The following is a 13,551-nucleotide window of genomic DNA, read 5'->3' as shown; positions in this document are numbered from 1 at the left end:
TTTTTCTCCTGCTCAGTGGGCAGTTGGTTCCAAGCAGCCTCTGTGAGGGGAGGAGGGGCCCAGTCCCAGCTGGGGAAGCTGCAGCAGGCATAGAGGCCAGCGGAGGTGTATGGGCAAGAGACTCTGGTTATTTATTTTTATTTATTTTTATTTTTACATTTATATCCTGCTCTTCCTCCAAGGAGCCCAGAGCGGTGTACTACATACTTGAGTTTCTCTTTCACAACAACCCTGTGAAGTAGGCTAGGCTGAGAGAGAAGTGACTGGCCCAGAGTCACCCAGCAAGTCTCATGGCTGAATGGGGATTTGAACTTGGGTCTCCCCGGTCCTAGTCCAGCACTCTAACCACTACACCATGCTGGTTCTTAGGAGAAGAGCTTAGGAGAAAGTGATGACATTGTAAAGTTTCAGACAAATCTCCAAAGGCTAAGGCTGGGAACCTTGCTTTTCTGTTTGAAATTAGCTCTGTTAAATGATATTGCCTACAAAATGGCACTTCTGTGGATTGGCAGCATAACAGCCCTTTCTGTAGAATGTAATCTTGTTTGTTTATGAACATTTGTAAGAATTCCAGGTATAGAGAAGATGAGAGTCTTATGGTACTTGTAACTGTTTCCCCCCTTTCTCTAAAGATTGACATTGAGATGTCATTTGTAGACCAAGCTGGGATTCAGGCTCTGATTGAGGGCTTGCTTCAGTATTCCTGGCCTGAGGAAAAGGGACCTATTGCAGCACCCTTCCCTTCAATCAGTTATGCTGAGGCACTGGCCATTTATGGGACTGACAAGCCAGACACTCGCTTTGGAATGAAGGTATGTGCTCATCCAGCAGAATTGCCTAGCTTCTTGGTGGTTTTCTCTGTGCATGAGCTAAGACTGCAAGGGGGGCGGCAGCGAAGGTGCAGTAAACACAAGAGAGACTTGTGGTACTCTAAGGCCCTGGCCCACAAAGGTTTATGCCACAATACATTGGCTAGGTGTGGTAGCAAAGACAAGAAAAAGACTTGTCTGGCTGGAATTTGAGGTGCCTAAAGGGAGAGCCCTGCCAAAGCCTTTGTTACCATTCAGAGATGGGGGAATCTGTAGAACGGTTAAAGAGCCCTTTTGCTGTGTCTTGATTTGTGGAGCAGTCAGCAGGTAATGTTCATAAGGGGTGGAGAGAGTTGTGGGGATATGAGGCAATGTGAGGGGTCAAGTTGAGGCCCCCACCCTCAATCCACCGGCTGTCTATTGTCTGTCTGTCTTGTTACAGCACTCAAAACTCAGCGCTTGTCACCTGTTTTTCTCCCTTTGCTTACCCTTTCTTCCCATTCTTACTTTCAATATCCAGATTGTTGATGTCAGTGATGTGTTCAGGAATGTGGAAGTTCGATTTCTGCAGAAGTCTCTCAGTGAGCCCCATGGCACAGTCAAAGCCATTTGTCTTCCCCAAGGAGCGGTGAGTGATGCTGAGCCCTGTTCTGATTGCGGGGCGGGCAGGCATCTTTTTTCCAGAGATCACTCATCATAGAGTAAACCCCACCAAAGTATTCTCATTCACCTCCATGGAGATTAATAGTGCATATAAAAGCCAAGAGAAAGGTGAATAGAACTCTAACATTGTTTCATCCTTTCACTGAGAGGTGATTACATTTTGTTAATATTCTATTGAAAACCTTGAATAGATTTCAAGGTTCCACATTCCTCTGTGTTACCTCAATGCATTCTTTTAAACAGGCTTATGGGAAATGTACATCAAACAGTGGCTGTGCCAGAAAAAGCAAAGTTTACAGGGATTTAAAGAAATGTGTGCTACTATTTATAGCCATGCCTTACACTGAAGAAGGAAAAAATATTATCTGCTAAAGCACACATTCGGTGAAGAATGATGGTTCTCTTTTGTACCATGAATTTATATAAATGTAACATCAGGGTTGGAAACACTTTTTGCAAAATGCAGAAGCCAGCCAGATTGTCTAAGAACTAGGTTGGAGAGAAAATGGGAGACTTAAATATACCAGTGAGAAGAGAGATCCTTTTCTCACTGGTCTGTTCCCTACCCTCTCCACACTCCCTTCTGTATCCAGAGTACTTATTTGAGAGCTATCCTTCTAGAAGAAATGACCTCTGACATAGGCTCCTTTATCCAATGAATAGCTGCTGATTGTAAATATTCAGTGATGAGACAGGGATACTCCGTGTATGCTCATGAGGACTCTTATTACTCCCTGCTTCCTGCACATTAGGCTTGGATTAATCACATTAAAAGCCAACCTTTCTGACACGGAAGCCAGACTGATGTAGTGCTTACTCATGACCAGACTAGTCTGAATACTGCCTAGTGTGAGTGTTTAATAAAGTGTGAAACATATTTTAAAAAATCAAATGCCCTATTCTGAAACCAAGGATTTAATGTGGAAAAGAAGCCTAGGCAAGAAGTACAGAAGTATTAGTTGAGATACAGTAGATTTACTTAAGTAACCTTTGTTTTTGTTTGTTACATCCCACCCCCCCAGAAATACCTTCAGAATAAAGATTTGGAATCCTTAAATGGATTGGCTAATTCCCAGTTTAACCAGGTAAAGCAAAGATATTTCCATCCATTGTGAACTTCTGTGTTGTGTAAGATGTGAACTTGTCTGGGTCCTATTCATTTCAGTGAGACTGGATCAGGAGACATTTCCTGTAGATCATGCTGCAGGACATTTTGATTTTAAAAGAAAAGATAAAAGGCTAGTGCAAAATATATGCTTTCTGTAAGTGGGAACATAACCAAAATGTTCAAGAAGATATGCCCAACGACTACTATGACCATTAGCCATAATAATGAAATGGATAGTTCATATTTGGAACTTCTGAAGGACACGCAGAGGAAGGCTGTTGGCTTCATGCCCTAATTGTGAGCTTGCAGAGGCTAGCTGCATTTGGTGGACCTGAGTCTCACCCAACAAAATGATTAAGCTTCCCATCTTGGTGGGTAAAATTGGTTAGTTTTACAACACCTTGAGAAGAAAAATCTTATTAAATTATGAATCTTGGTTGTGACCACAGGGTAGCAACAAAGGCCCTAAGGCAAAGCTCTGCCCAAGTTTCTGTGGCTGTTCACATGTCAGGGAGGACCTTAGTACCAGAGTTAAGGAGCCTTTTTGTTTACATTTCACCTAATGCAGAAGAAAACAGCTGAGGTGTATTGGGAAGAGGACTTGGGATGTCAGGCCATGTTGGGGGCCAGATGGCGACCTCTCCCACCCCACCTGCCAGTTACTTACCTCTTTTCTAGACCATCTCTGCTGCTATTTGATGAAATCTTTCCATTCTCAAATCTATGATTGTTTCTTCCTTGCATTCACCCATTTTTATTACTTCTCATGCTCGGATTGTTAGTGTCAGTGATGTGTTGAGGAATGTGGCAGTTTGCAGAAATCCCTTGGCAAGTTTGTGACCTAACAAAATAACTAAATCTAAGTATAAAAAAATATATGAAGAAATTCTGATCAGTTGTGTTCATTGATAGGTTTTCTGTTTGAGAGCATCTGAACAACAGTTGCCCCAATACATGGCTGTATTGTGAAGGGAGGCAATTAGAACTGACATGGCTTTGGTTTCTTTGTATCTGTGTGTTTTTCAGGAAGTATATGAGTTTCCCATCTGCCCTTCTCTCCCGAACAGGGAATAATACACTTCATTTTGAGGGAAGATGGTGCCATGAAGTCCCAACTCAGTAAGCTCCTGAATGAGAAGCAGGAATTGGAGTTCATCAGAGCTGTTCATGCCCATGTAAATGATGTGGTGTTGCTGGCAGCTGGAGAGCATGAGAAAGTGGTAAGGAGAACCTCAGATATCTAAATTGTTTGATTCTGGGAATTACTGAAGAGTTATCTAGTTCTACCAGTTGATTCTGCTTCAGAGCAGCACAACTTGTGACCCTCAGAGTTGAATGTTGTCCCACAGTCATGTATTGTGGCAAAAATAGGAAATTTATCAAGCTCTAGTGAGTTGTTTTCAGTCAGATAAGTTTAGGGATGTGCAATTAGATTTATATTTGAATCGATTCAACTTTAATCTGGTTAATTTGACTTTGAATCTAATCCATCTGAATCAATTCAACTTGTACTGTATGGAGGGAGAGGGGAAGAGAGCCTCTCCTTTCAGCCTTAAAAAGTGGGGGGGCCTCTGGGGCACTGGGAAATTACCTTTATTGTGCAGAGCCCACAGTGGGTGGCAGGTGGGAGGCGGCAACCCAGCCTACAAGACCCCTGGGCCTGCCAGCCAATACCTTTACAAACAAGAGACGCAGAGGTGCCTTTGAACTGCTCCTGGCGGGAGCAGTAACTGCAGACCTGGCAGAGGTGGGGAGGCAGTGACCCAATCTGCCATCCTTCCCTGCGGCCAGCCAGGCCAGCTGCTCACACCAGGCTAAGCCTTTAAATGGCCTCTGCGCAGGTGCAGGGAGGCCATTTAAAGGGATAGCCTGATGTTCTTTTGTTCTTTGCTCAAAAACACTGGGCTATCCCTTTCAGTGGCCTCCCCCTACATGTGGGGAGGCCATTGAAGGGGATAGCCCAGTCTGTAGGGTATGGGGTACATACTGCTTGAATTTCAGAGCAATGGGATGAAAGATAGTTTTTATAGCACTATAAAAACTGGAAGTAGAAGGGTTTCTTCTTGGGTGTTTCCCACCAGTTTTCACTGACTGGGGAAACATATGTTTTGCCATGTCTATCTGGAGGTGTTGACGTTTTAAGACAATTCAAGTGCACTATCGAAATGTGCCTTTTGTTAATTTTTTAAAAATCTATTTAATTTAATGTGCTTTTTATGTTACGGTGCTTCCAAGGTGTAGGTGCATAGAGCCTAGGCTATAAACAAGCACAGTATGTGAGATGGTAAAACATATATTTAAAGGAATTGTACTGTATAACACTTTTCTCCCAAATGGCATTCAAGGTGTCATAATGAAATTTTACAAAATATCAACCATAAAAAGGATCTGCAGATGGTAAGCATCCTGTTGTAAAACAATAGTAAATTGCTGTTTTTATCTAATCTTGCAGCTTGTCATTTATAGAACAAACCAAAATCAACTACCAAAGACCCAAACTTATCTGGTGCCTAAAGGATAGTAATGAAGGCATTGGGTATACAGTATCTTTGTTGGAAGAAAGTTCCGCAGGCAGGGAGAAACCACAGAAAAGATAATTTTTTCTACCTGTTTAGTCTTTGCCGCCTAGGGCAGATTACAATCACAACAGTTTCATATGTATTTAATGCTTACATGGTTAAGGCATGTGCCTTAACTTACAATTTCTGCCCTTTTAGGGAGCATAAGGGGATTTGTAAGAGCCTTAACTCTTTTTTTAAACTGAATAAGTTTTCACCCTAGAGTTATTTAGTGAATATAATCCACTCCACCACATTATTTATCTGAATTAAGCAAACTACCTCAAATCATGGACAGAACTGATAGTAAAGCTTGGACATAGCACTGCAGAATATGTTGACACTTTCTTCAAAATTTGTTCTCTCCTTTCTCTTCCCCACCTCCTGCTTTGTTTTTAGTGCTTGACATTGGGAAAATTGCGCTTGGAAAGTGCTGACCTTCTGGAAGCAAGAGGCCTGCTACTTCGTGACCCCTCTGCTTTTCACTTCCTGTGGGTGATGGATTTCCCACTCTTCCTCCGAAAAGAAGAAAGCCCTGGAGAACTGGAATCTGCTCACCATCCTTTCACTGCACCCCACCCTTCTGATGAGCACCTCCTCTATACGGAGCCTGCAAAGGTGACTTTATGCTTTTTATTTTCTAGCAGAACTCTGTGTACAAAAAGGCAAGGCAGAATTAGAAAAGGCAAACCAGCCCTTGGGAGATTCTTTGGCATGTGCTGTTGTTCGGTAGATTTCTTGCATGATCAAGAGCTCCCTTGAAGAGCAAACTGAGCATTGGTCAAATTGTGTTAATTTGGATCTGGATCGTGATCTGTTGCACTCATAAGAGTGGGTTCTGTTCCTGCACGGAACTATTCAGGCAGAATTGACTAGCTCTTCGAAGTGCTAAGCCCCGCCCCCTGCACGTGGTACACTTCCACGGGGTGATAGCTCCAGTGCTGTGGACATGGAGAAGGGAGGGATTCTACTCCAGATACTTTCAAGTCCCCAAGATGGTTGCAGGGAGTCTGCCTGATCATGGACTTGCGTCACCTGAACAAGTTTGTTCACAAAAAAGTTCAGAATGATTGCGTTTCAAGATATACTACCGCTCCTTTATCAGGAGTGGTGGCTTGCAACGCTGGATCTAAAAGACATGTACTTCCACATAGGCATCAGGGAAGACCATCAGAAGTACCTATGCTTTACAGTAGGAGAGTCAGTGTACCAATATACAGTATTACCCTTCGGACTGTCTACAGCACCGCATGTATTTACAAAGTGCATGGCTGTAATAGTGGCACACCTGAGAACTATGAGGATAACAGTTTTTCCATCCGTAGACGATTGGCTCCTGGCTTCAGAAACCCAAGAAGAGTTACGTTCTCAAATGTTGTGCATATTATCTCTCCTGAAAGAGCTGGGCATCCAAATAAATTGGAAAAAGTTGCACTTGGAATCAGAAAGGTCCATAACCTACATAGGGGCAATATTAGACACGGAAACAGACGGGCTTACTTAGCAATAGACCACTACAATGCCATTAGGGAGCTGGTGATAGATTTCCAGGCTCATCCAGAACAATGGGTCCATCAAATCCAACGTCTGCTGGGCCTCATGGCATCCTGCAAATCAACAGTTCCTTTCCCAAGACTAAAAATGAGGAGGCAGTTGTGGTTCCTTTTAGGCTTCAAACCCAACGTAGACAGTCAGAACCATCTACTCAAAGTGCCCTTCCAAATCCTGTGTTCACTTAATGGGTGGACAAATCTACACCATATCCTAACCAGCTGGGGGTCACACTGCAATGCCCACACAGTCAGGGCCACTGGACCCCACAGCAGGGGAAGTTACATATCAATTTCCTAGAACTCCTAGCTGTATTCTTGGGAATAAAGGCCTTCATACCACTGCTAAAAGGCCAAGTGGTCCAAATACAACTCGACAGTACTACGGGCATCGCCTACTGTATATCAATCAACATGGCAAGATGGTCTCAAGGACCCTCTGTGCACTGAGCCTTCAGTTCTGGCACTGGTGCATCCGCAACCAGATATATCCGATTGCCATCCATATAAAAGGGATGGACAGTGTTCTTGTGGACGATCTCAGCAGGTCATTTCCTCAACATCAACAGCATGAGTGGGAGATCCACAAGAAAGTTTTGCAACCACTATTCATAGCTTGGGCTCATCCCATAATAGACCTCTTTGCAATGACACAGAATACCAAATGCAAAAGGTTTTGTTCTAGGGCGAGTCACGACCGATTAGGCAATCTGTCTCCCAGTGGAGCATATCACTTGTGCTTACGGCCTTGACACTAGAGCCTGTGAACCCATGAGTTAACTGCACTTGGGATAGATACGTCTTTTACTAGATTTTTACCCAGACAAGGTCATGCGTATGGACCTTGGGTTCCTTCCTGATTGTCTCGGATTTCCACTTAAACCAGGACATTATCCTACTGACCTTTTTCAGAGACACCTCTACTCCTCTGGAAAAAGCTATGCACACATTAGACATGAGAAGATCTCTCTTATATTATTTGGAATGCACTAAGCCATTCAGACTTACTAAACGTTTATTTGTACCTTACAAAGGGAAGGCAAAAGGGAATTGTGTTTCTAGGCAACGCCTCTCCCACTGGCTAGTAGAGCTAATTTTATTAGCCTACAAGATCCAAAAGGTGGAGCCCCCAAAATACATCAGGGATCACTCTGTGAGGGGCTATGCTGCTTCAGCGGACCATTTGTCTGCAAGGCGGCTACCTGGCCTACAGAGTTACCCTTTGTGACTGATACATTACACCATTGACCACTCTGCAGCGGAGAGTGGTCGAGAGAAGTGTGTTGAAAAGGATGTTGCAATAGCTACTGCACCCTCCACCTTAAGCAGCTGGCTAAATACCCATTCTTATGGATTCCAACAAATCACTATCCAGATCAACAAGTTGCTCACCTGTAACTATTGATCTGGTAGTGATCCGTTGCAATCCATAAGACCCTCCCAACCATCCCCGCTGCAGTAGCCTTCAATTGTGTATTTTTAAATTTAAGAAACACACTGAAAACTCAGCTTTTAATCATCATACTGGGGATGATCGTCTGCTCAGCAGTTGTCCAGGAACCAATGGGCGTCCGCCCACCTTTTTATACCATCCACGCTGAGCACATGGGGTGGAGCCTGGATGCTGAGAAGAGAGCACTTGGCCACTGCACAGGCGCAGCCCTCATTCTTATGAATTGCAACAGATCACTACCAGATCAATAGTTACAGGTGAGCAACCTGTTTATTTTGAAAGAAAAAAAATTCTGAATATCATACTTTCCGCTTACCTACAGATAGCAAATTTTGCATGAAGATTCCTGCCACTTAATATCTGAATGTGCTACTTTTTACACTGGAATATGCTGGAGGAAAAGTTTAAATGTTTTCCAGAAGAAATTCTGAATATAAGCATATTTTTAACTGACCAGCTGAAGCTTCCCAATTATCTTTTTTTTAATATTCAAGTTTTTTATTAAATAAAAGAAAGAACAGAACAAAGCAAAAGTACATCTCTTGAATTAACAAGAACCAAAGTCAGTCTGAGTTCAAGACTAAATAAAACAGTAAGAATACCAAATCCGAATTATCTTCAAGGATAGCCAGACATAGAGCACATTAGAGTAGTCTATCCAAGAAGTGTACCTAGGCATTCATTAGAGTAGCAAGGTTTTTGTTCTTCTGAAAGGGGCTCAGCTGTTGAACCAGCCAGAGCTGTTAAACAGCACATCTGGCATCGATAGCCATGTGAGGATTGCGGATCAGTTCCTGAATTGCAAATCGCATCTCCATCTAAGTCAGGTTGATCCACAACTTCCTGAACAACTTGGCTTTCCGCCATAAGCAATCCCACTTTATCTGGATTGAGTTTGTTCATTCACCTTCATCAGTCGATTTCTGACTCTGGCAGGCAATCGGGGACCTCATTGCTACACCAGAATATGATGTAAAGAAGAAATGGAGTTGAGTGTTAGCAGTGTATTGATGACTTGTCAGCCCAAATCCCCAGCCAACTGATTCTAGCTGTTTCTTGTGGATGTTAAATAGCATGGGGGGTAGACTAGAACTCTGTGGGACTCCATAGCATAGCTGCAAAAGAGTTGAACAGTAATCCCCCAGCACAGCCACCAGAGATCTGCCTGCAAGGTAGGAGCAGAAACACTACAAAGCAGTGCTTTCACCCACAGCAGGCCTACTGATTTCACTGGAAAGCATGCTCTCATCTCTCAGATTATAATCAACAAGACTCCAGCTTTGACTGCATCATGCTATGACTTTATATGATTCTAATAGATGTATTCCATGTGTTTGGCTTCACCAGCCTTGTGCTCCATGAATAAAAACTCCTTCCATTAGTGAAAGGAGCTCCGTTGTGTCTCTTCTGATTTGATGCACAGCTCCCATTTATTTCTGTTGGCCTCTCACAGGAGAGGTTGTAATCTGCATGAAGCCAAAAGAAACAATAGTTTTCTCTCTCTCCCTCCCTCCGCCCCGCCCCCCCCCAGGTCCGTGGTCAGCACTATGACCTAGTGCTGAATGGTAGTGAGATTGGAGGCGGCTCTATTCGAATCCACAATGCGAAGCAGCAACGTTTTATTCTTGAGAGAGTGCTGAAGGTAATGGCCCAAGAAGTCCTGCATGCCATCATCAGCCAGGCAATCCACATTCTTGATTGTGGCACATCTTCATCAAATGAGTGTAAGGCCTCACTCACTCACACAAAATGCAGGCCATGGTAAAGGCTGCGTGTCTGTGTGCTGCTGACCCAGTCACATGTAACATTAGCATGCCAGTGAATGATACCTATGGCAAATGCACGCTGACTTTATACACCCAATACATGGACCAATATATGTGGCAAGTGCATTTAAACATGACCAGAGCCTGATTCAAACATTATGCTGTATGGATGTACAGATGTCTGTACACTTGTACATATGCTTGTGTGAATGTTAAACTGAACATGTGTTCAGTTTAAAAGTGAATCTGGATACAGGCCCTTCAAGTGCATGGTATAGTTACGAAGTGTACGTCTGTACCTGTGTTCAACATAACGTGAATGTCTGTTCCTGTCTATACTGATAGGAGTGTTGAACATAATGTGTGAATGGGCCTCAGGTGTGCATGGAATGTGTATGTGGGTAAGGGCCTTAGTTACTTGAAGCCAAAGCTTGACATAGCTGAAGCTAGGATTGGAATCCAGATGTTTCATGTCCAACCCTGTTGTTCTAGGTCATGCATGAAATTAATTCTAGGTCATACTTGTTATTATGATGATGCTTTTTTTGTTCCAGGAAGATACTAAGGTGCTTTTTCACCTCCTTGAAGCTCTGGACTGTGGAGCGCCCCCTCATGGAGGAATTGCATTAGGTCAGTGCCTCTAGTTTTACTTGTGATGTATTAGCATTGATGAGCTTTCTGTGGTTTCACTGACTTTTTTTGGCTACCTTCCAGTTACTAATCCCTGTTTTTGTGACTTCAGTTTGTCACCCCAGTATCAAAACAGCAGTCCCTGAGTGAAATATAAATCACCATTTACTCCAGTTGCAAGCCAGAGGGGAAAAAGAGGGGGATAGATAAGCGGCATCTAGGGCAATCTGATTTTGCAGCAGGCACCTTTTGGGGTGGGGCATGGGCCTTCCACCAGCCTTTGTCTGTGTGGCCCTCTAAAAACTAACTGCTGACCTAGGCCACACCAAAGAACTGAAATGAAGTACAAGGCCTAGAAAGCTGCAAAGCAAAATTGCCCACCCACCAACTCCAAGCAGTTGAGACTGCAGTTGGAATGCAAATGCACAGCAGGAAAACTGGCAGCCAAGCAGACTACTCCCAATTCAGTGGGGAAATTAGCAACTGAGCAAGCTGTTCCAGTTCAGTCCCATGCTACAGACTGCAGGGCGCAAACCCAAAAACCTATGAACACCCCCCACACACACACACAAACAGCATCACTAATTAATCTGACATAAGGACAAACAAGCCTCACTATAAGTGTGTGCCACAGCAGACACATAATTGTATACATAAGATTATCACATGTGATTGCGTTTCATCTGGAAGCCAGTCAGCTTATTAGCTCCTGCAACTGTTTCAGTGTTTTAAACTTCTAAAATACTTGCTAGCTAGTTTAGTCAGACCAGTAGCTTCCAAACTGTTTCTTCCCTGTTATCTCCAAATACACATTTCTGGGAAGGTATGAGAAGGCTCTCTTTAGTTAGTGGTATACATATGGAGCATAGTTGCTTTTTTAAGATTATGATCCCCTTTAGGACAGAGGATCGTGTCTTTTCTTTGTTTTGCTATATAAACCACTTAGACTTTTGCTGAAAAATGGTATATAAGATTTTACATTCCCTAGGGCTTATCTTTAAACAACTGTTAGAAAAACAGAGTCTAAAGGTGGATAGTACTCATTCTTTAATGTCTTCATCTTCTAGGGCTTGACAGACTGATCTGTCTCCTGGTTGGAGCTCCAAGTATTCGAGATGTCATTGCCTTTCCCAAATCCTTCAAGGGAAGAGACCTGATGAGCAATGCTCCAGATTATGTTGCTCCAGAAGAGCTTGAGCCATACCATGTCCAGGTTTTATGGCCTTTAGCACAAGCAAAGGCTGACACTAGCTGAGAACCACCTGGCCCCACTATAGAGTATACTCCAGTTCTTAGATTCTGCTGTATTTTGGTAACTGATGGATGCATCTGCACTTCAGGACTTTTCACATTGCAGTATGCTGTTGGCCTTGTCTGCTGATTTATGTTCTGTTGCAGGATGGATATTTGTATATAGATGGATGCCCATTAAATAGAATTGAAATTTAGACCCCCTGTACTGAGGTCTGAAAATGTCACTAAAGGAAAATATGGACCATGACCACTTATTTATCAAGAAAAGATACAGTACTATAGATAGTAAAAGTGCACTTTAAGACTCAAATGTGTTGGATGCTGTTTTTTGGAGCCTCTCAGGTTGCAAAGTGGAAATTACTGTCACCTTCAGTTATCAAAAAGCTTGATCTGAATCCAACACTTTTCAAATATGAATGAATTATATCTGGATGTGAGTCATGATGTTGTATGAAGAGATTACTTCATACAGCTTAAAGAATAAGTTTTGCAGACTAGCTATTTGCACATGAAGCTGTACATGCCTGAATTTACATAGGGAATCAATCTAATGCAATGCCATCAAGATTTTTTGCTAGACAGGAGCCATGAGCAACTCTTGAGTCTGGTTTTTTGATAAATAGCAGCTCAGTGCACTTGGCTACTTGAGACCAGATGTCCCCACTCCTGGGCTTGACCCCTCTGGCACCATCACTGGATTTCCCAACACTTACTGCATTTATACAGCTTGTATTAACCTTGTCTGTTAAAGCAACCAACAAATGACACTAAGGTGAGTGACTTGAGCAAGAACAGGGCCTATTTTCTGGCCACTATACTTGGTTTAAATTGTGGACCCTTTGACAGGGAGGACATCCATAACTAAGCACTCAGTGATGCTTAATAAAATAGTGCAGTGAAAATTGATTTCAGCCCCCACATACTAAGGCATAGCTGGTTCAGGACCATACACAGCAGTCACTCTAAAATGATCTGATGGAATCAGCCTTTAGTTCATTTGAGACTTGTAGGTGCATTTTTGCTGAAGGTGAGAAGTAAATGCTGTAAATGTGATGTAGGCCAACTACATTCTATAAAAGTGTGGCCTACACAGACCCCATAGCTTGACTTCTGCTTCTGGACAAGTTTTGCGCTACCACAAGGACTTGGCCCAATGATGTTTAAAAAAACCTACTTCACAGGGTTGTTAAAGAAACTCAAGTATGTAGTACTCCGCTTTGGGCTCCTTGGAGGAAAAGTGGGATATAAATGTAAAAATAATAGTTGTGCTAGTATAATAATGTTGACATCTTCCATAATCTTTGTTGCACTAGTACAACCCCAGTCTGGGTTTTTAAACTTCTGACATGCAAATTCCAGCTGAATGTAAGTAGCTGACAATAGAACCAAACCTTGCGTACTTCGGTACTAGACTATAACTCCCATCATCTGAGGATGGGAGTTTTAATCCAACAATGTATAGGGACCCAAACTCCTGAGTGGTTAGGTTGTCCCTTGCTGAAAATCCTTAAGAGGCTTGACAATGAACTCTGAGAATTGAACTAGATAGCCTATTAGACTCCCTCCAATTCTGTGACTGGTATTTCTGGTTTCCAATTGAATACAGCTATCTGATTATTACTTTATTTTTTAAAAAATATTTCTATACTCCCAAAAACTTGCACCTCCAGGCAATTTACAATTAAAATCGTTTAAGATTAAGCACATTTAAAACCCAGTATTAAAATTTAAAACTATGAATCTAATTAAAAGCTTGGGTG

At 42.6% G+C, this 13,551-nt stretch overlaps 1 protein-coding gene across 1 annotated transcript in view; it reads left to right on the top strand.

Moving 5' to 3' along the window:
- Positions 1-13,411, top strand: part of DARS2 (aspartyl-tRNA synthetase 2, mitochondrial) — a 34,105-nt gene extending 20,694 nt beyond the window's left edge. The window contains exons 10-17 of the mRNA XM_053243974.1: positions 633-812; positions 1,330-1,437; positions 2,495-2,557; positions 3,648-3,800; positions 5,538-5,756; positions 9,673-9,783; positions 10,462-10,537; positions 11,605-13,411. Of these exons, the coding sequence (XP_053099949.1) occupies positions 633-812; positions 1,330-1,437; positions 2,495-2,557; positions 3,648-3,800; positions 5,538-5,756; positions 9,673-9,783; positions 10,462-10,537; positions 11,605-11,792 (1,098 nt within the window). The 3' untranslated portion in view covers positions 11,793-13,411. The remainder of the gene's footprint in view (positions 1-632; positions 813-1,329; positions 1,438-2,494; positions 2,558-3,647; positions 3,801-5,537; positions 5,757-9,672; positions 9,784-10,461; positions 10,538-11,604) is intronic.
- The last annotated feature ends 140 nt before the right edge of the window (positions 13,412-13,551 follow it).

The sequence above is a fragment of the Hemicordylus capensis genome, chromosome 4, assembly GCF_027244095.1.
Source record: "Hemicordylus capensis ecotype Gifberg chromosome 4, rHemCap1.1.pri, whole genome shotgun sequence".
NCBI lineage: Eukaryota > Metazoa > Chordata > Lepidosauria > Squamata > Cordylidae > Hemicordylus > Hemicordylus capensis.
This window is presented reverse-complemented; position numbering and strand designations above follow the sequence as displayed.